The 23,371-nt window shown below is 43.1% G+C and overlaps 1 protein-coding gene, 1 long non-coding RNA gene and 1 other non-coding gene across 3 annotated transcripts; 1 reads left to right on the top strand and 2 right to left on the bottom strand.

Annotated features, from left to right (window-relative positions):
• Positions 1-5,467: 5,467 nt before the first annotated feature.
• On the top strand, positions 5,468-17,658 carry LOC124253431 (Na(+)/H(+) exchange regulatory cofactor NHE-RF3-like). Its single transcript, XM_046687199.1, has 5 exons — positions 5,468-6,148; positions 10,931-11,314; positions 14,906-15,301; positions 16,168-16,545; positions 17,015-17,658. The coding sequence occupies exons 1-4, from the start codon at positions 5,650-5,652 to the stop codon at positions 16,539-16,541; spliced, it is 1,653 nt and encodes a 550-aa protein (XP_046543155.1). The 5' UTR covers positions 5,468-5,649; the 3' UTR covers positions 16,542-16,545; positions 17,015-17,658.
• Positions 17,659-18,368: 710 nt separating this feature from the next.
• LOC124253432 lies at positions 18,369-19,225 on the bottom strand. The gene is made up of 2 exons (XR_006892212.1): positions 19,070-19,225; positions 18,369-18,824 (listed from the first exon to the last, which is right to left on the bottom strand). It is a non-coding gene; the product is annotated as an uncharacterized LOC124253432 (long non-coding RNA).
• Positions 19,226-22,243: 3,018 nt separating this feature from the next.
• On the bottom strand, positions 22,244-22,317 carry Trnan-guu. Its single transcript has one exon. It is a non-coding gene; the product is annotated as a tRNA-Asn (tRNA).
• Between the last annotated feature and the right edge of the window lie 1,054 nt (positions 22,318-23,371).

Raw genomic sequence — 23,371 nt, 5'->3', positions numbered from 1 at the left:
TATCATTGGCTAAAAGTTCATTTTGAATAATCCAAGTGTATACTGTAGAGAGAAAGTTCATGTGAGAGACAAATTCAGCCTGATTAAAAGGATGGAGGCAACCAACAAGCACTGCCCGAGAGAAGTCGGCTGCGTATGCCGGAACATGAAGTTAGAAACGGATTCGGGATTGGGGATTCGGGATTCGAATCCCGAATCTGAATATTTTTTTCATATTTGGGTTTGCACGGTACAACCAACCAGACTGCCAGGATCACCTTTATCATTCTAATCTGTACAAAATAATTAAGATAATGTCTCAACAATACGAATGCTCAAAGCTGTCGATATCATTGCCTCAGTCAACGGATCCCAGTGTGAATTCCATTTAGGTGAATATCATTACGCACACAGTGATAACAATAAGCCAATCACCTCTTATTAAATGTAATGGCTGAGCCATTATTGATGGCAGAATATAACACAGAATATTCCCCGAGCCGTTATCGATGGAGGGATATAACAGAATATTCCCCGAGCCGTTATCGATGAATGAACACAGTATACAGATTGAGTCGTTGTCTAGTGAGTGCAGTTTTGCGCCGCACTCAGCAATATTCCAGCATTATGGCGGCGGTCTGTACATAATCGAGTCTGGACCCGACAATCCATCATGAGCATCAATCTACACAATTGGGAACCGATGACATGTGTCAACCAAGTCAGCGAGCCTGACCAACCGATCCCGTTAGTCGCCTCTTACAACAAGCATGGGTTACTGAAGATCAATATTCTAACCCTGATCTTCACGGGTTGAGTCGTTGTCTATGAGGGGGCCTACTATATAATGCTAGGGAATAACCAGTCTCCATTATCTACCGAAACCGATTCCTGTGGGATCATTGGAACACATTATATTGGCTTGGTCGTTATAGTTAAGGGGATGTAACAAAATGTACGTTGATCGGTTATTCAGATCAGTGTAATGAAACAATAATGTGGGTTGGATGTTGGAGAATGTCAATCTCATAGTCGCTGGTGAAAGGTAAAGTGGTCAAATATGTGGTAGTGATAACTGAAATATCCCTTACATAATTTCTATGATGCTGTTAACAGTTAAACACATAAGTTAAATAAAGGGGGCGGAGACTCTTTCGCAGCCGCAAAACATAACAAATGGCTGTGTCCTTGGTGCGGTTATGGTTCCAAAGTGTAAATCATTCACATCTAAATACATATCAACATAATGAATAATTGATATCTCTCTATATCAACCCATCCCTACACATGACCTCCCCACCAAACATAACCTACACACACTCTCCACATCCACCCTAACTTACACATCTGTCCCCATCCACTCCATCATAACATACACACACTCTCCACATCTACCCTAACCTACACATCCTGTCCCCATCCACTCCATCATAACCTATATACACACTTCCACATCCATCCTACCTTAAAACACATCCTGTCCCCATCCACTCCATCATAACCTATACACACTCTCCACATCTACCCTAACTTACACATCCTGTCCCCATCCACTCCATCATAACCTATACACACTCTCCACATCTACCCTAACTCTACACACATCCTGTCCCCATCCACCTATCATAACCTATACACACACTTCCACATCTACCCTAATTACACATCCTGTCCCTATCCACCCCATCATAACCCCCATACTACACTGTCTCCACATCTACTCCTAACTTACACATCCTGTCCCTATCCACCCCATCATAACCTATACACACTTCTCCACATCTACTCCTAACTTCTATACACATCCTGTCCCTATCCACTTCCATCATAACCTATACACACTTCCACATCTACCCTAACTCTGCACTGTATACATCCTGTCCCTATCCACCCTAAATCATAACCTATACACACTTCCACATCTACTCCTAACCTTACACATCCTGTCCCTATCCACTCCATCATAACCTATACACACAATTTCCACATCTATACATTCCTAATCTTACACATCCTGTCCCCATCCGCTCCATCATAACCTATACACACTCTCCACATCTACCCTAACTTACACATCCTGTCCTATCCACTCCCAACATAACCTATACACGCTTCCACATCTACTTCCCTAATCCTTCTTACACATATCCTGTCCCTATCCACTCCAACATAACTCTATACACACTTCTCCACATCTACCCTAAACTTACACATCCTGTCCCTATCCACCCCATCATAACCTATACACACTTCTTCCACATCTACTCCTAACTTACACATCCTGTCCCTATCCACTCCATCATAACTCTATACACACTTCACATCTACCTCTAACTTGGCACATCCTGTCCCTATCCACTTCCATACATAACCTATACACACTTCTCCACATCTACTCCTAACTTATACATCCTGTCCCCATCCACCTCCATCATAACCTATACATTTAAGTATATCTCTCTCCACATCTACTCCTAATTTCTTTACACATCCTGTCCCCTATCCACTCCATCATAACTCTATACACACTTCCACATCTACTCCTAACTTTCTTACATCCTGTCCCCTATCCACTCCATCATAACCTATACACACTTCCACATCTACCCTAACTTACACATATCCCCTCCCCCATCCACTCCATCAGTAACCTACACACACTTCCACATCCACCCTAACTTACACATCCTCCCCATCCACTCCATCATAACCTACACACACTTCCACACATCTACCCTAACTTATACACATCCTGTCCCCATCCACCCTCTATCATAACCTATACACACTCTCCACATCTTACTTCCTAATCTCTTACACATCCTGTCCCCATCCACCCCATCATAACCTATACACACTCTCCACATCTACCCTAACTTACACATCCTGTCCCCATCCACTCCATCATAACCTATACACACTCTCCACATCTACCCTAACTTACACATCCTGTCCCCATCCACTCCATCATAACCTATACACACTCTCCACATCTACCCTAACTTACACATCCTGTCCCTATCCACCCCATCATAACCTACACTTGGCACATCCTCTATATCCATCCACCCTACTATACACACACCACATTCCACCCTAATTTCTACTCATATCCTCTCCCATCTATCAACGGGTAACTTCACATCCTCTCCCACATCCACCCTAACCAACACATCCTCTCCCCATCCACCCCACATAACCTCTACACACATCTCTCCCCATCCACCCCTAACCTACACTTCCTGTCCCCATCCATCCATCCCATCATAACCTATACACACTCTCCACATCTACCCTAACTACACATCCTGTCCATCCATCCACTACATACACACACACCTCCACATCTACTCCTAACTTACACATCCTGTCCCCATCCACTCCATCATAACATACACTATACACACTCTCCACGTCCACCCAAACTTACACATCCTCTCCCCATCCACCCCATCATAACCTACACACACTCTCCACATCTACCCTAACCTACACATCCTGTCCCCATCCACTCCATCATAACTTCTATACACACTTCCACGTCCCCACCCTAATCTTAACACATCCTCTCCCTCATCCACCCCATCATAACCTACACATCCTCTCCTATCATCCTAATTCCATGCCACCCTATCCACTCCATAGACATAACCTCTACACTATCCACATCTCCACCCTAACTTCATCCTCCTCCCCATCCACCCTAACTCTATACATGTTCTCCCCATCCATCCACCCTAACTACACATGCTCTCCCATCCACCCCCTAATTAAACTCCTACATCCTCTCCCATCCACCTCTAACATACACATCCTCTCCCCCATCCACCCTAACATACACATCCCTCATCCACCCCAATCCACCCTAACCTACACATGCTCTCCCCATCCACCCCACCCTAACTCTACACATGCTTCCCATCCATCCACCCTAACCTACACATGCTCCTCCCCATCCACCCACTCCTAACTCTACACATGTATATGCATTCCCATCCACCCTAACCTACATATCCTCTCCCATCCACCCTAATCCCTAACCCTAACCACACATGCCTCTCCCATCCACCCCACCCTAACTCCTACACATATGCATTCCCATCCACCTTTAACCTACACATGCCCCTCCCTATCCACCCACCCTAACCTACACATGCTCTCCCATCCACTCTGCCTAACCCACACATGATCTCCCCATCCACCCCACCCTAACTCCACATGCATCCCATCCTCCCATCCACCCCAATGCTCCCATCCACCCCACCCTAACCTACACATGCTCTCCTATCCACCCCTTAATCCTCACACATGCCCTCCCCACCCACCCCCACCCTTAACCTACACATGCTCTCCCATCCACTCTGCCTAACTCCCACACATGATCTCCCATCCACCCCACCCTAACCTACACATGCCCTCCCCATCCACCCTAACCTACACTTCCTCTCCCCATGCACCCTACACTAACTCTACACATGCTCTCCCATCCACTCCCACCCTAACTCCACACACATGCCCTCCCATCCACCCTACCCTTACCTACACATGCCTCTCCCCATCCACCCTAATTCTAACCCACACATGCTCTCCCATCCACCCTAACCCACATGCTCTCCAATCCACCCTAAAATAACCTGCACATGCCCTCTCCCATCCACCCCACCCTAACCTACACATGCTCTTCCATCCACCCTAACCTACAACACCCTGTCCCCATCTACCCTAACCTACACATTCTCTCCCATCCACCCCACCGTAATCTCACACATGCTTTCCCATCCACCCCACCATAACCTATACATGCCCTCCCCATTCACCCTAACCTACACATGCTCTCCCATCCACCCCAAAAATAACCTACACATGCCCTCCCATCTACCCCACCCTAACCTACACATGCTCTTCCATCCACCCTAACCTACACACCCTGTCCCCATCCACCCTAACCTACACATCCTCTACCCATCCACTCCACCCTAACCTACACATGCTCTCCCATCCACCCCACCCTAACCTACACACCCTGTCCCCACCCACCCTAACCTACACATGCTCCCCCCATCCACGCAACCAAAAGAATTTGACAGGAGATTGGCTGACGTTGAACTTCTTTTGAGAGACACTCATTACAACTATACTAAAGGGTTAAGATCACGCCCAGTCACATGATAACCACATGCCATTTTCTTTGGTAAATCACTGAAGAAGATGTTGATGTTGTAGCTCTGTCCAGATATGTGTGATAAATAAACAGAAGTTCTCTGTGACTAGCATATGCTGTAATTATTCATGCCCACGTCCATAACGCCGTGACAAGAATACAGCTTCATTGTGTGTATACCAGGAGTATGTTTCTTCATGACTGGTTTTGTTCTCCGTATACTCGCGCTACCCGCGGCATTGTGTACAGCCAGCTCGCACCGCTTGGCTGAATGTTCAAAAATAGACACGCTTTTCGACTCTCTCAGTTATAACTGTAATATCGAGTGGAGTCACGTGACCTAGCTGTGACAGGGCTCCACGCACACCGCTATTTAGGAGGGGCGTCTACTTGCTCTACCCTGCAACACCCGTAAGACCAGTGGTAGTAGGAGGTGGTTCAGGGGTACCGGGTTGTGTTCAGCGGACAGAGTATTAACTATTCGTGTTGATCGAACTACCAACGTCGAGATGAGTTCCATGCCTACGTTAAAGCCGAGGCTTGTTGTTTTAGTGAAACAACCGGGTGTGGTCTCCTTTGGATTCAATGTAACTGCTACAAGATCGGAGCCGTTCCGCTACGTCGGTATCGTGGTGGACAACTCGCTGGCCAAACAGGCTGGTCTGAGAAGTGGGGACAGAGTGCACGAAGTCAATGGTGTACCGGTGGACGGACTACCTTTACCAGATGTCCAGGGCATGGTGGCCCAGCGACGGGACCGGGTGGATCTCCTTGTGGCAGACCCCATGACCGACCAGCTATACCGTGACAACAACGAAGTGATCAGAGGGGGGCTGCCAGAAACTATCTGCATCCAGGTGCCATCAGATGACGTCTCGCCAAGCCAACAAGAATTTACAAATGGTGTGGAGGAGATCGAGGCTGAAGTTGTGGACCCCGACACGTTCCTTGGCGACGATGGAATGGAGGACATACCTCCTCCTATCACAGGGTATCAATCGAACGGAGGTAGGTTGTTATTACTATTGTGTGGACTCGGGAGCGTTAAATAGGCCACTTTGAGATATTCCGCCATCATCACTGGCATGTTTGTGTATGTCATTATGTGCTCATAACGGAGTCGGTACTCGTACATACCTTCGAATCATATAACTCATTCACAACATGCACAGATGTTTATATGTAAAACATTGACACCGTGTCTTGTATTCATTGATCGTTGCATATTCTAAACAGGGTTTGATAGTTTGCAACTCGGGCTCACTGTGTACCCTGGGGATTAAGCTGTGTCAGTGTCAAGACAAATGCGTATCATAATTAGGCGAGAACGTACAACGTGGCAACACGGGAAGGCCCTGTATTACATAAGCGGTCACTCTACAACAATAGCGGCTGCATTGTTCGGGTTGTCAGCTGATCCAGCCTGTCGTGGTCATGCTTCAGGGGCCACAGATCTTGCCCTACTTGTTCTGCCGGCTTACCTGTGAGGGCGTACAAATGATCAATCGATCCACTTAAGCTGGGAAATTACATCGACGCTGGTGTACACGTCTAACGCCTATTGTTTCTTTTCTTACAATTAGTGTTTTTCTCATACATTCTGATTATCCGGAAAATCTCTTTTCGTTCTTAACTACTTCCAACAAGAGGCTTAAAGTGGTATTAACTTTGAGCATGTATTGACTGTAATGAAAGTTTAAATCACATTAAATGTACAAACTTCAGGCAGACAGGTGTCTGCACAATGTGTAATAACATGTGTAATAACATTGTAAAATTATTAAACAGTGATATCTTCAACGGATGAGTAATAATAAAAGATAGTTCTTTCATCAAATAAATTAAATAACATGTGAAATGTGACCTGTTCAGCAAACCCAGCTATAATATGAGTAACGAGATCACTCTCTTTACCCTCTATTTGACAGACAGATCAGTTAATGTTCTATTTATTGGGTATAGAAAAGAACACTAATTACGTGTCAGTTTGCTCTAGGTCTATTCATGTCAAAATGGTAATCAAGTACACACAGATTTATCTCCATTAACACTGAATACACTGTAGTATGGCGTCTTTCGAGTCGGTTATGATTTAGAAACAAACGAGTGTATTTGTTTTTATGTGAAAGAAATTGCCACTTCACCACACATACCTGGAGCTGAGTCACATCTCAAGTCCCATCTCTCCTAACGTCATGAATTGTGTCCCAACTAAAGTCCTCATGAATTGTGTCCCAACTAACGTCCCATCTCTCATACTGTCACTAACTTTGTCCCAACTAAGTCTTATCTCTTCTGCCATCATGAATTGTGTCCCAACTAACGTCCCATCTCTCATACTGCCACTAACTGTGTCCCAACTAAGTCCTCTCTCTTCTGCCATCATGAATTGTGTCCCAACTAACGTCCCATCCCTCCCACGCCATGAATTGTGTCCCAACTAAAGTCCCATCTCTCCTCACGTCACTGACTGAGCACCCATTTCAAGGCACATGTCGTAGGTTGCATAACCACCGATGCCCATTCTCATGATAAGTTGAGTAATACGATGATCCAATCCCAATCTCACAATACATGTCTGGACACGATCACTGTCGCTCTACAGACCATGAGATGTGTTCCCAAACTGCAGTCCTTCTGTGTTCCCAAACTGCAGTGCTTCTGTGTTCCCAAACTACAGTACTTCTGTGTTCCCAAACTGCAGTCCCTCTGTGTTCCCAAACTGCAGTGCTTCTGAGTTCCCAAACTGCAGTGCTTCTGTGTTCCCAAACTTCAGTGCTTCTGTGTTCCCAAACTGCAGTGCTTCTGAGTTCCCAAACTGCAGTCCCTCTGTGTTCCCAAACTGCAGTCCCTCTGTGTTCCCAAACTGCAGTCCTTCTGTGTTCCCAAACTGCAGTCCCTCTGTGTTCCCAAACTGCAGTGCTTCTGTGTTCCCAAACTGCAGTCCCTCTGTGTTCCCAAACTGCAGTCCTTCTGTGTTCCCAAACTGCAGTCCCTCTGTGTTCCCAAACTGCAGTGCTTCTGAGTTCCCAAACTGCAGTCCTTCTGTGTTCCCAAACTGCAGTCCTTCTGTGTTCCCAAACTGCAGTCCCTCTGTGTTCCCAAACTGCAGTCCCTCTGTGTTCCCAAACTGCAGTCCCTCTGTGTTCCCAAACTGCAGTCCCTCTGTGTTCCCAAACTGCAGTCCTTCTGTGTTCCCAAACTGCAGTCCTTCTGTGTTCCCAAACTGCAGTCCTTCTGTGTTCCCAAACTGCAGTCCTTCTGTGTTCCCAAACTGCAGTCCCTCTGTGTTCCCAAACTGCAGTCCCTCTGTGTTCCCAAACTGCAGTGCTTCTGTGTTCCCAAACTGCAGTCCTTCTGTGTTCCCAAACTGCAGTCCCTCTGTGTTCCCAAACTGCAGTCCCTCTGTGTTCCCAAACTGCAGTGCTTCTGTGTTCCCAAACTGCAGTCCTTCTGTGTTCCCAAACTGCAGTCCCTCTGTGTTCCCAAACTGCAGTGCTTCTGAGTTCCCAAACTGCTGTCTCTCCGTGTTCCCAAACTGCAGTCCCTCTGAGCTCCCAAACTGCAGTGCTTCTGTGTTCCCAAACTGCAGTCCGTCTGTGTTCCTAAACTGCAGTCCCCATGTGTTCACAAACTGCAGTGCTTCTGAGTTAATTCAGTGCAGTGCTTTCATGTCCATGTTATCACTGTAGTGACTCACGTTAACTTATGAATCTTCAGCGATTTTCGTATATTCTCAGTGTGGCGGCGGGTATAAAATTTCTCTATGATAGTTGACATACTGTTACCCAATAATCGCTATAATGACACTTTCCCTAATGACGTGTATCCCCAAAGCTGCACGTGCTGCCAGTCCGTTCTGTGTTACATTATATCTAAGTGCAGGTTTTAAAAGTGGCACTGTAGTTGTAGACTTGTCAAACTGGGTAATAACTTGGCAGATGTACCTCTAACACATTATGCTGGTGGGAAATTGTCTCAGAATAATATTGTGATCTCACTTTCGTTGTGACCAACCAAAGAATCTTTTAAATTGCTATTCACGAATATTAAATGAAGAAAACATAACTGTTTCCACACTGCTGAATCCGCGAATGACGTTTCATGACAAGAGGGGGTGGCCTGCCATTTTAATGAGTGACACGTTATGTTCGGTACAAACCCCTTTACCTAATGCGACGCGATGTGACCAGACACTTGCAGCATGTCAAACACCAGGCCATTGTGTGACTTGTCAACACGGACGAAGGTGATCCCTCATTAACCAACGAACAACTCTCATATCTGTACCTTCTTCCTATTTTGAATGTACATAATTTATAAACGTTGACACCGTTCATATGATCAAATCCGAAAATTCAGGTCGGAAAAAAGACTTGAAAGATTCCAAATTCCTGGGCTGTGTTGACATGTGAGTGTATTTGCAGACTGTGTCTGAAGTATCTCGTTTTTGGAGAAGATAAGGATTGGGTAGATACTTGACAAGGCTCCACACACGTAGCACATTGCACTCTAAGCCCCACCCACAGCTATACCTGCTGACCGTCCAACACTGCTTCACAGGACGGTGGAAGCAGTCGTTGTGCGTATGGTTAATAATAAGACAGTCAGTCTCTCCTTGAAAGATACTACCATGGCATGCGCATCAGCCGATGTTGTTGAGGAAGGTGAGCATGACTACCTCGGGTCCATAAATGATTAGAAGTATTTAAAATACTGTGAGGTGACGCTCTTTTGTGTAAGAATGTATTTGATTTGTTTTTAAAAAGCATTTGTGACATGTTTTTCACTGGAGCATATATACTCGCACTGATTCCCATATTGTTAAGCAACCCATATGCATGATGTTTGCTGTTATGTTTATGACGTCCATAGTGAAGTGTGAAGCGTGAAGCGTTTGAAAACTAGTCTTAAAGTTTTAAACAACTTCGGCCGTACTGTCTGTGGATATGTACTAAAAGGGTTGTGCATGACTTCATCCACAAAACCAGTTTACTGTGCGTCAGTGCTATGTACTCATACTTCTTATTTCTGTGACGAATTTGGGAAATGTAAGCTTGAAAAGAATGACAAAATCCACATAGAGTAAGTGACTAATGTTTATAAACGTGTGTGACATAAGCCTTGCTCTGTAGAGCATACTGTCGAGTTTGTAAACATTTTAATTCAGGCTTAATAGAAAAAATATTTTGTGGCATTTATCTATTGTTGCAAACGAGGAAACGTCTGGGAGATTTCAGATTGTGATATATCATTGAAGGCAACATTATGACGATGTTAATGGTATCAATAAACATTAACCTTATAGCACAGATCAGCTGACTGCTTACCTCACTCTGTCAGCGTTTTGAATAGTCTGCGAGGCTGCCGCTTCACAATTCGTAGTTAAGAACAAATGTCATGTGATAAAGCTATCCCTGAATATACGGTGATAATGCTGTTTTCGGAATTCTAATATAATCTCAGAATTCTTTGGCCATACGAATGAAAGAAATAGGGCGTGCAAGATGAGTGAATGATGTTCGGACTGAACGAAAGACTGCTCATCTTGATATACTTAATGCATTCCAGTTTTCTATTTTTAAGGACAGTATACAGTTAGGGATCCATTGTCAAACCACCTCTGAGGAGTTGCGTCCCTTTGGGGTGCCATAATCCGAAGTTCACTAGTTAGACTTCCATAGTCAGAACCTTTCAAGTATGCATATAGACCCCAAAATTCTGAAACGATTGATAATACAATATGCTGTGTATACGGTATCCCCATTGTATTTCTTTGTTGTTTTCCAGTCATCCATTCCGAATCGAGTCCAATGAAGGCCCGACTGTGCACCGTCAAGAAATGGCCCGACTACCAGGGTTTCGGCTTTATCTTGCACGGCGACAAAGACGATCCCGGGCAGAGCATCGGCAAAGTGGAGAGTGGTTCCCCCGCAGAGGCAGCGGGACTGCGGCCAGGAGACCTCGTCGTGGAGGTGAATGGTGTAAATGTTGAGGCCGAGTACCAGCAGCAGGTGGTGGGGAGGATCGCTAATGGCCCGGTTCCACAACAAACTACTCTACTGGTGGTCGACCCTGACACACTCCGCTTCTTTCGTGGCCACAGTGTTTCAGTCCACGGCTCGATGGTGGACATAGAACGGATCGAGACTCCCCCGCGGGCGCTAGTACCAGGTAGGTTGATTTTGTCACTAAATACAAACCCTTCAATATTTATAAGAAAGTCCTTCTGAAAACATAGTTGACTGTACTATGCCTTTTTATTATCAAACATGTGATTATGAATAGCTTTGGAATTATAATGATGCCGTGTGATCACAAACACATGTAAAGGCAAGTCAAGTATTCCCCACAAAAATAACACGGGAACACAAGACACAGGTAGAATCAGTGCCACTGATGCGTCAAATTTGCAAACGTCCTCTCTGAAGACTTTTCCGAGGCTTAGTATGCCGCAAACTTGACATGATATGCTCCGTTGGTTTTCTCGCGGATTGTATTGGAGGACTGTTCTCAGCGTATGAGGTCACACATATACTACTTGTGCTAAAACAAGAAAACAACTCGGTATTAGATGGTTGCTGGGGTATGTGTATTTACTGCAGGTCTTTGCAGATGAAACTGCCTTTATGTAAGCTGACAATAACTAACGGCAACAGAAATTGCCCTTCTTTACATGTGTCGTAACTTTTCATCTACTAAAAAGTGGTGGTGTGCGGTCCTGTGCATAGAGCTCAGGTCACAGATCAGTTGAAGTTAAGCAATGTTGGGCGCGGAGAATTCTTTGATGCGTAACCGTGTGTGACAGCTTGACTCCTGAGAGTTTCTGGGACTTCAGTCCTGCCCCACAACGAAGCACGTGTGATACATATGGTCTCACCTTAGGCAAGTGAGTTTGTTCAAAATTGCCTCTGTTCACCCAGCAGAAAAAATGGGTACCCGGTGAAATAAGTCGTGAGACCATTAACCTTCCAGCGCCTAACAGGCAGATTGGGTTATCCGGGGAAATAATGATCACATTGTGCGCTTTGAGTAGGATATCAAGCCTGGAAAAGGCGCGTTATAAATATTCTCATTATTAAAAACACCCGTGCTTTTACTTGACATAAAGTGTGACATGGTTGCCTCTCCCTTGAGCTGCTTCCTGCCTAACATAGATTATTTCATTGGCTGGTTATTTTAAGAGATATATTGTAAATCATTTCACATGAAAGAATGTAGAAAATATGTTACAGTGATGGACAGCGGATGAAAAATACTTTCGTTGTCCCGAGGCACATAGCTTCCAGTAGTATATTTAGACTGTTCTTGACAGTGTCACAAGATCCATGACTAACCGATGATAAAATACTATAGTGACCCATTGATAAATTCCGCGATACTATGACACACATTGCCTCTTGTACATATCCTAGTATACACCTGAAAATCATGCACTAAAACATTTGGAGATTTCAAAGCAATACGTCAAAATTACAGTACCTAAGATCTCTTCATGAACACACCTGATCAACACATCTGAAAGTACCATATGAACACACCATAGATATACTAATACAAGATGCCATACTTTCACACAAGAAGAACCGTGATAATACATGTAAAAATCCCACATTTACACAGCTGTAGTTCCATACTTACACACCTGAAGGTCACATACCTATACAACCTACATGAACCCCCACATACCCATACACTAACACTCGTCCAATTGCCCTCATGAACACTTTCTAATATACCCCCACACCAACGCTCACACAATTGTCCTCACACTTTCGCCGATATACATCCACATTAACTCACGCCAAGATACCCTCACACAAGCACAAACCCAAATACCCTCCACGAACACATAACTTTCTACTCCCTCACATAACACACACACGCCAAACAGTACAACCCAACCCACATCTGAATATCCCACTCCACACACAGCAGAATACGTTCAACTATGAACTTGTTTTCCTTCAAAGCCCGAGATATACGAAATACAAAAGTACACACAAACTACGACTGACGATCAAATATTAGTGAATACGGCCGGGCGGCAGGTCAACAAAGGACCGCAAGCAGTATAGTATTCATAGTGCACAAGAAAGCAACCTGCTCTAGCAGGCGCACCCAAGTATATACTTTAGCTGACTGCAGATCAAACCTGGATCACAACTCGACGATTTTATCCTTGAAACATCTTTTCATACGTATGTATATGTATGTACACCACCCCATGGTAAGAAAGACCTGTGTGAATAGACTGTGACCTATATAGAAATTCCCTTCAGCACAAGAGACCATGGTGACAGGGGTATTGTCAGGGACAAAAAGCCGCCGCGGGTAAAACCTGTTTGTGTGAAGCTTATATTGCAGCGGTGACTGTTTAGCTGCGGGCCACATTGTCATGTAGACTTGCTGTGTTACCTGTAAATGTGCCACACGTTGACTTGTCTCTATAGACAGAACTAGGTAAACGAAATCAAATCTCATTCATGAAACTCTAGACATTCCTTGCCTAATGTACCCATAGATAACTGACAGAGCGAGCATATTTCGCCCTATCTACTCTTGCTCGACTTGTCATGAATCGCATATATGTGTAAACCTAGACTTGCTTACCTGCGTAAGAGATTTGTGCATCAACTCATACTTTCTTATTTGTGTAACATATTTCTGAATCAGACCAAGGCATTATTTGTGAACTATTTCTACAGTAGAACTACCATCCCGTGAATTCTTGATATAATCTTGCCCAATAGTGGTCCCTGACAATTGAAAAATATAATACTCGTATTAATGTTATGATTAAACCAAAATTAATTTTTTTATGAGTTGTTGTAACCTGCATAACTGACCAGGACGATGATGGTGATTATGATGATGATGATGATGATGGTTATGGTGATAATGATGATAAACCAATATATACCGAGAAAGCATCATTCATATAAATAACGCGTACATAACATGATCATCGCATTCGCAAATGAAAAACCATGAATTTCCTTCACTCATAAAATCAACCCCACACATATCATGTCAGCAATGCTTCCACGTTGAGAAAATGCCCCATCCGCACTCTTTGCCTCGTGTGAGACGGTGCACTTTGTTTGCCTGTGAGCGTCTCCCTATCGTATTGTCTTCCACCATAGCCATGGTCGCGACCAGCCTGTTGTACTCGTTATTTCGCCACCATCCCATCACACTGATCTTGATCAACAGTCGTTTACTGTTGAACTGAAGCTCCATAATGTTTGAATGTCTTGAAAAGAATATTGAAGTAATTTAACCTTCTTAGCGTGCATTTGAAAATCTTGAAGTCTTGAAGACAATGTAAACGGTAAGACCCAGATAGGGTGTAGTTAATACGAAGAAAAACCCCATTGTAATGGGTAAATGAAACACTAAATGCTCACATGAATAAATATTCAGCCTGCAGCCATGTCTTTTATCATTTCGTATCGATTAAGGATTTTCATTATACAATAGGATATTTAACAGGACACAGCTCTATCATGCAATTTCACACCATTCTTTGCCACCGCCGACACACACCAATCACATCAATTCTTGAAGAATGTCCTTGGCAGATTGTTCCACTCACGATGCATCAGCTGCTGCTACACCTGTCCTAAATGTGATATTTTCCGGTTAGGGCGCGTGATGAGGAAAGTGAGGCATTCCATATTTTCAAAGTAATGACGATGGGGACGATGTTACTGTTCGTATATCGGGTGGTACTTTCAATGCTTGTTCTTTCGTATATTTCAGCGTACACTGGAAACATAAAAGTGAGATTATGTCACGTAAAGAAATGGGCAGATTTCTCTGGGTACGGCTTCATCCTGCATGGAGAAAGGGGCGTCCCGGGCACTTTCATCACCAACATTGACGAGGGGTCCCCAGCGGTAGCAGCCGGATTACTGGACGGTGACAAAATCATTGAGATCAATGGTGTGAACGTTGAAGGTGAGGAGCAGCCGGGGGCCATCAGACACATCCAGATGGGAATCGACGGCAACACCAATGAGACAAGACTCCTGGTGGTGGACCCTGAGTCAGAGCGATACTACAAGAGACAACAGGTCCAGGTCTCGGGTTCCATGGCAGATGTTGTTTACTTAACTAACCCGGAGAGGGAACTACTTCCTCCACCCCCTGTCATAGGTAAGTTGATGATCACAATGATTTAAGTGTATCTATGTTTCTGTGACCAGTTACTCTAGTAAATGGATGTTTCTGTGACACGTTACTTGACAATTACAAACATGATCTCACCATTGGATATTTGGTGCGAAAAAGGTCCTCAGTTCCTCAGTTCATGATATAAGAGCGGAGATCAGGAGGCAGCTGACTGACTTAATTGCGACGATCCTCAGGAGGGTTGATCGTAATGTAATCCACTGGTTTGGTTTTTCTGGTCCAGATGGAAGCACCGACACATTGCAGTGAACGGAGATGCGGCACATTGTTTTCGTGAAGTGGTTGAAGAAATCACCAACAAATTTAATGAAGCATCCGTAATATGTCAAAAGTGTAACAGGCCTCGATCATGATAACAAATTGTTTCTCTGGCATACCGTTCGCCGCTTCGTTGCCAGGAACGTGTTCCGCCATTGTTTTTTAAAGCAGCGGCAAACCTTAATTTGTCTATATACGTGTTGTATTAGCGCACAGCCGTCTCTGCTGTTGCCCAGCCTACCCAATCTTTGTCGTCTGTGGCAAGCTGCTCGGGTCACACCCTTCATGGGCCTTACTGCCATTGTACGGAATTCTGTATCAATGAACGGAGCAGATGATATGTTTATTCTGGTTTATGTTATTGTCTCAATAACCCAAGCTAGCCTGTAGTAGAGACTGCAGTATAATGTCTTAAGTATGGGATGATAATATATTTCAAAACGTCCACGCTAGATAATAAAATGCAAGCTCGCCCGGGTCTACAGGTTGCACTCGCACGGTTTTCCAAATAAAAGTTAAAAACCCAACATTTGTCATTAGCGGCTTTACCATTTTGTCTTCTTGTTCCACAGAACCACAGTCCAGAAACAGTAACTCTCAATACAGGGCCCGCCTGTGTCACCTCAAGAAATGGTCGACGTTTGACGGCTACGGCTTCTACCTGCAGTCAGAGGAAGGAGTCAGAGGCATCTGTGTCGGGAAGGTTGACCCCGACTCCCCTGCCGAGGCCGCGGGACTGCGTAAAAACGACCGGATTGTCGAGGTGAACGGCGTCAATGTGGAGGATGACTCTCAGAACGATCTTGTAGAAAAGGTTGTGGCTATTCCCGAGGAAACAAGGCTTCTAGTAGCCGACAGCGCTACGTTTCAATACTTTCTGGACGCCGGTATCATGGTTAACGGAAACATGACAGATGTGGATGTCATTGAAGCCCCTGACCGATAAACTGGTACGTGGTCATAAATAATAAATACATATGCTACTCAAATATTTGCTGAAGATGTCTATTAGACATTAGTCTGTCAATCAAAAACTAATAGGCTAATTATTGCATTAAATTATGTACCTTTATGAGTAGACAACTCACCATTTGCATTTTGATCACCAAACGTGTTGCCCTCAGTATATGTTGAAATATACAAATGGCCCGATCACTGCTGATAAGGGCCGTAAATTAAATCTTTGTGTGGGCCTCTACATATGAATGGGTTTAATTGACTTATGAATGCGCACATGATTTTTTGTCAGATGGTATTTTGGCAACAGTTGCCAATACCATGTAAATATATCTTGCAAAATAACACATCATATGCCACTTCTCGTATGAATAAACAACTCCAAGGCCTTATTGTCTGTAAACGGAAGTTTTATCACCGAAAATACCCTTCAATAACAGATCGATTTGTGTTTCTTTCCAGATGGCGATGGAACTTCACGAAAAGATGCGTGCCAAATCGTTACTCGCGCATCGCCGTTGCAGCTGAAATCAAAGACATTCATTTCCCTTTGAAACTGATTCTGTGTTAAATTACCCAGTGCGTGTATGTACACTACTTCATCGCCCATGAATTGGTTATAACATAGACGTTATTCTGACCACATGTGAACTGGTTATAACATAGACGTTATGCAGCCCACATGTGAACTGGTTGTAACATAGACGTTATTCTGACCACATGTGAACTGGTTATAACATAGACGTTATGCTGCCCACATGTGAACTGGTTATAACATAGACGTTATTCTGACCACATGTGAACTGGTTATAACATAGACGTTATTCTGACCACATGGGAACTGGTTATAACATAGACGTTATTCTGACCACATGGGAACTGGTTATAACATAGACGTTTTGCTGCCCACATGTGAACTGGTTATAACATAGACGTTTTTCTGACCACATGTGAACTGGTTATAACATAGACGTTATGCTGCCCACATGTGAACTGGTTATAACATAGACGTTATTCTGACCACATGTGAACTGGTTATAACATAGACGTTATGCTGCCCACATGTGAACTGGTTATAACATAGACGTTATTACATGTGAACTGGTTATAACATAGACGTTATGCTGCCCACATGTGAACTGGTTATAACATAGACGTTATTCTGACCACATGTGAACTGGTTATAACATAGGCGTTATTCTGACCACATGTGAACTGGTTATAACATAAACGTTATGCTGCCCACATGTGAACTGGTTATAACATAGACGTTTTGCTGCCAACGTAGTTTGTTACCACATTTATGTTAACCGAGGATTTTTCAATTATTTTTGCTTTTGTAGTTAGCATGGTGAGATTACAACGGTGAGACTGTATGTACTTATAGTGTAGCAATGCTTCATGACCCTAGACGTCGGGTAAACACGCAGTGAAGGTTAACGACAAGTTTATCTAAAGGATGACGTCATGTTCAGATTAACGAATAAACAGAGAACATGTTAAATGAAGTACAGATACAAATATCAGTTTTCTTTGTTACTAATTTTGCATTTAAGTACATGGTAAGGACTGCTTAATGTAAAAAGAAAGCGAAAGTAGGTTCAGAACCTGTTATGTTTTATTTGATGTCCCTCTTGTAAACAGTGCTGACGTGCAGTGTTGTAGGGCCCTATGGACGTTATCCTATCGACAGATTATCTGGATCCTCGCTGAACAAGAGTCTGCTGGTGTACGTGGAATACACGGAATATGCACGACGATGTTTACGGGGTTGCGTGACAGGAAAATATATATACGCATATGCCTCATAGTTTCACCCTGCTGCAGTGAACAGTGCAACAATGCAATACGTTTGGACCATGTATGTTTCCCTTGGTGTAGCAGGTGTTTCGCCATCTTGATATTATATGTCATTGTTAATTGTGTATATTCCTCACAAAATCGTGTCTTTATATACTAATATGTCTATGTGAACAGATATTATATTTTTACTAAATAAACCGTATGCAAATAAGTAAGAGAGTAAGTTGTTCTTTCTATGCACTTTGGGTTGACTCAAACAGGTATATCCGTGTGCATATGATACACATGTACATATCATATTCTGTAGTTGTATCCGGCAGGATATGTTTGGTATAGTTGCTTGTTATTTAGAGCCACGCTCAGCAATTAACCTACTCTAGGAGGGCGATCTCGAGTCTGGACCAGACAATCCAGTGATTCACATCACGAAAATCGAGTGTATGAGACACATGCACATTCACTGTTTACCCTTCAGTGTTGTTGTACTGCCTTCAGTGTATCAGTGTACGAGAGACACATGCACATTCACTGCATTTTGTTGTTGTACACTTCAGTGTATGAGACACATGCACATTCACTGTTGGGCATTGTTGTTGTACACTTCAGTGTATCAGTGTACACTTCACTGTTTTGTCAGTGTATGAGACACATGCACATTCACTGTTGTGTTGTTGTACACTTCAGTGTATGAGACACATTTGCACATTCTTACACCTTCAGTGTATGAGACACATGGGCATTCACAGTTGTGTTGTTGTACACCCTTCAGTGTATGAGACACATGCACATTCACACACTTCAGTGTATGAGACACATGCACATTCACTGTTTTGTTGTTGTTATACCCTTCAGTGTATGAGACACATGCACATTCACACTGTTCAGTTGTTGTACCCTTCAGTGTATGAGACACATGCACATTCACTGTTTTGTTGTTGTACACTTGTTGTTGTACATGCACGCACTTCATGCACATTCACTGTTTTGTTGTGTATTCACTGTTTTGTTGTTGTCAGTGTATGAGACACATGCACATTCACTGCTTTTTGTTGTTGTACCCTTCAGTGTATGAGACACATGCACATTCACTGTTTTGTTGTTGTACACTTCAGTGTATGAGACACATTCACATTCACTGTTGTGTTGAGACACATGCACATTCACAGTTTTGTTGTTCACTTCAGTGTATGAGACACATGCACATTCACTGTTTTGTTGTTGTACCCTTCAGTTCAGTGTATGCACATTCACAGTTGTTTTGTTGTTGTACACTTCAGTGTATGAGACACATGCACATTCACTGTTTTGTTGTTGTACCCTTCAGTGTATGAGACACATGCACATTCACTGTTTTGTTGTTATACCCTTCTTGAGACAGTGTATGAGACACATGCACCTTCGGTGTATGAGACACATGTTTCACTGTTGTTATACCCTTCAGTGTATGAGACACATGCACATTCACTGTTGTGTTGTTGTACCCTTCAGTGTATGAGACGTGCACATTCACTGTTTTGTTGTCGTACCCTTCAGTGTATGAGACACATGCACATTCACAGTTTTGTTGTTGTACCCTTCAGTGTATGAGACACATGGGCATTCACACACTTCAGTGTATCACATGCACATTCACAGTTGTTGTTGTTGTTATATTCACTTCAGTGTATGAGACACATGCACATTCACACTGTGTTGTTGTTGTGTTGTTGAGACACACATTCAGTTGTACACTTCAGTGTATGACACATGTACATTCACTGTTTTGTTTGTTGTTGTACACATTTGTTCACAGTTGTACACTTCAGTGTATGAGACACATGGGCATTCACAGTTTGTTGTTGTTGTATGATACACATGCACATTCACTGTTTTGTTTACACTTCAGTGTATGAGACACATGCACATTCACTGTTTTGTTGTTGTTATACCCTTATGAGACACATGCACATTCAGTGTATGAGACACATGCACATTCACTGTTTTGTTGTTGTACACTTCAGTGTATGAGACACATGGGCATTCACTGTTTTGTTGTTGTACCCTTCAGTGTATGAGACACATGCACATTCACAGTTTTGTTGTTGTACCCTTCAGTGTATGAGACACATGCACATTCACTGTTTTGTTGTTGTACACTTCAGTGTATGAGACACATGCACATTCACTGTTTTGTTGTTGTACACTTCAGTGTATGAGACACATGCACATTCACTGTTTTGTTGTTATACCCTTCAGTGTATGAGACACATGCACATTCACTGTTTTGTTGTTATACCCTTCAGTGTATGAGACACATGCACATTCACTGTTTTGTTGTTCTATACGGTAGTGTAGGAACCTGTAATATTCCGTTGTTGCTTTCGAACAGTATATGTGCAGGTAAAAGCCGTGTCTATTAAATACTCATGATTGGCCTGGAAGTGTCTTTGAGACAATTTAATGTTTCGGTTGGAAGGGTGTTGAGTGAGTGAGTGAGTTTAGTTTTGCGCCGCTCTCAGCAATATTCCAGTTATATGGCGGCGGTCTGTAAATAATTGAGTCTGGACCAGACAATCCAGTGATCAACAGCATGAGCATCGATCTGCTCAATTGGGAACCTATGACATGTGTCAACCAAGCCAGCGAGCCTGACCACCTGATCCCGTTAGTTGCCCCTTACGACAAGAATGGGTTACTAATATCAATATTCTATGGAGAGTTTTGAGTGGCATAGTAGTAACAACTTATACAAAAATAGAACATTGTGTCACATGCTAGTCATATATACACATCCATCAAACATTTAGATTGTTGAGAAAAAGAAACCCACAGATCTGTTCGACCTTGAGTGATGTGGAGAACTAAACATTCTGCACATATCCCCAAGTTACATACGGCACAGAGTTGACTTCTGTTTTCTGATTGGTTAGATTACATCACTCGAATAGATTATTTGGTATTATTGTGACTGAAATCAGGTGTAGTTTGATTTTGTTTAGAAATATAAGTGGAATACATTTACACACGTTTTGGAGAAATGGATGGTAAGGACGTGGCATTTTTATGGAAACTATCTACTATTGCTTGTAATGTTAGTCATTTTCAGTGTGCAACGACTAGACATTGCAACTGGAAATAACGCCATCAGACCTTTTGAGGCAGGGTGGTCACAGTCCTCATTCGCTCAGCACAGTTGCACGTCTTTGGAACAGGTATCACCAATACAGGTCAAGACATCACTCAAGATCTGGCAGACCAAGGATCAAAGCCTCAGCAACGTGCAGGTTCATACGGGGCTTTCATCTAAGTCATCGGACCCTCACGGCGACGGACGCCAGGTCAATTGTGCCTGGTATGCGTAGGGGGTCGGCAAAGACAATGCAGAGTCATCTTCGTGAGACTGGACTTCGAGTCAGAAGGTTGTATGTTGTTACTATTCTGCGATATGAGCACTAACGTTTGCGTTACAACCGATATCGCCCGACGTAAACCTGTTTAGATGGATGAACACGATCGCAGTTTCCCACAACATCAACGGTCAGCTCCTTGAACACGTCATTCAGCGTAGGCAGGCAGTGCATGAAGAATGGGCACGAATATCACAAGATCGGTGTCTCACGCAGGTAATGCGTAGGCGTTGCGGAGCCATGACTAAGACAAATGGTAGTCGTAAATGTTGCTGACGTAAACGTTGCCATGTCACGCTGTCTGAACTTTTATGTCAACATGAAAAAAAACACTGTGAAGCAAGTAAAAGAGCAAAATATCAACCCTCATTTTACAGGGTTTACTGTGTCCCTGGGTGGGCTTAAACTTAAATCTATCAATTGAAATGCGTGATTTTTAAAATGAAAAATGAAAATGAAAAAGAGCGAAATATCAATTACTTATGTTTACAAAAAGCAAGTGCGTCCCTGGGTGGGCTTGAACCACCAACCTTTCGGTTAACAGCCGAACGCGCTAACCGATTGCGCCACAGAGACGGAACTGACGAGGTGGGGCTCATTTTGAGATGTGACTGGTGTGGTGGAAGGTAAGTGTCCTTGCAGAAGGAAACGTCTCATGGTGTGTGAGGGATGGGATAGTGTTCCACAATAACACACTGGCTGACTTGATGCATGTATTGGAAAATGTGGACACTAGGATATACATGAACTTAAATCTATGAATTCAAATGCATGCCTTTTACTTATGACTGTGCACATGACAAAAGCATACTTCTTGCAGTTGAACTCATTTTCTTGTGAGATGGAAAAAGAATTTGTTCCAATGCCGGGAATCGTACCCGGGCCGCCTGGGTGAAAGCCAGGAATCCTTTTTTTCTCTTTGATAAAATGTTATTACAGAAGATACTGTACATGAGGCATTTACAATGTTACATAAAAGGGCTAAAAGGTATCACAGATGTTGAATTGCATTCAAGTCATGTATAACATTACATGCATTTCATTCTTGAAACGGATACTTAAATACAAGCTTACTACCGTCTAACTCCAGGAAGTTTACTGGCATGATATATCCCTGAATGAACTTATCAGCACGGTTTTCAGATTGAAACCTTGCCCACAACAGATTAAAGTGTTGTTTTGCGTAACAGTTGAATAATTTTTCCAGACTGAGATTGGATCTCTGTAAAGAAAGAACCGCTCTTTTCTTGACAACAGAGATTCTATATACAGATAGCAATATGTTGATACTGTGCTCAGACGAGACTGATTTGTCATGATTAAAACCAAATAGAAGCCAGGAAACTAACTGATTAAATGAAAATCCAGTGTCCATCATTAAATCTGTGAACAGAGATTTAAGAACGGAAATTGTGTCAAACAATTCATCACAGAATACAAACATATGAAGCAAATTTTCTACTTCAGTTTTACAAACCGGAACACAGGTTAGTGTCTGTTTTGCCATATTTGAATAATTTTTCATTTGTGTAGATAATATTATGGCTTAACCTGAAATCCAAATCAATTTGTTCAGAGGATTTATCTATCAAGAATACACTTTTCCAAACTTTTGGCCAGTTAATGTCAA

The sequence above is a fragment of the Haliotis rubra genome, unplaced genomic scaffold, assembly GCF_003918875.1.
Source record: "Haliotis rubra isolate DU_JTF1 unplaced genomic scaffold, ASM391887v1 Scf54, whole genome shotgun sequence".
In the NCBI taxonomy this organism is placed as follows: domain Eukaryota; kingdom Metazoa; phylum Mollusca; class Gastropoda; order Lepetellida; family Haliotidae; genus Haliotis; species Haliotis rubra.
The sequence above is the reverse complement of the archived record's forward strand: the minus strand, read 5'-3'. Positions and strand labels throughout refer to the sequence as shown.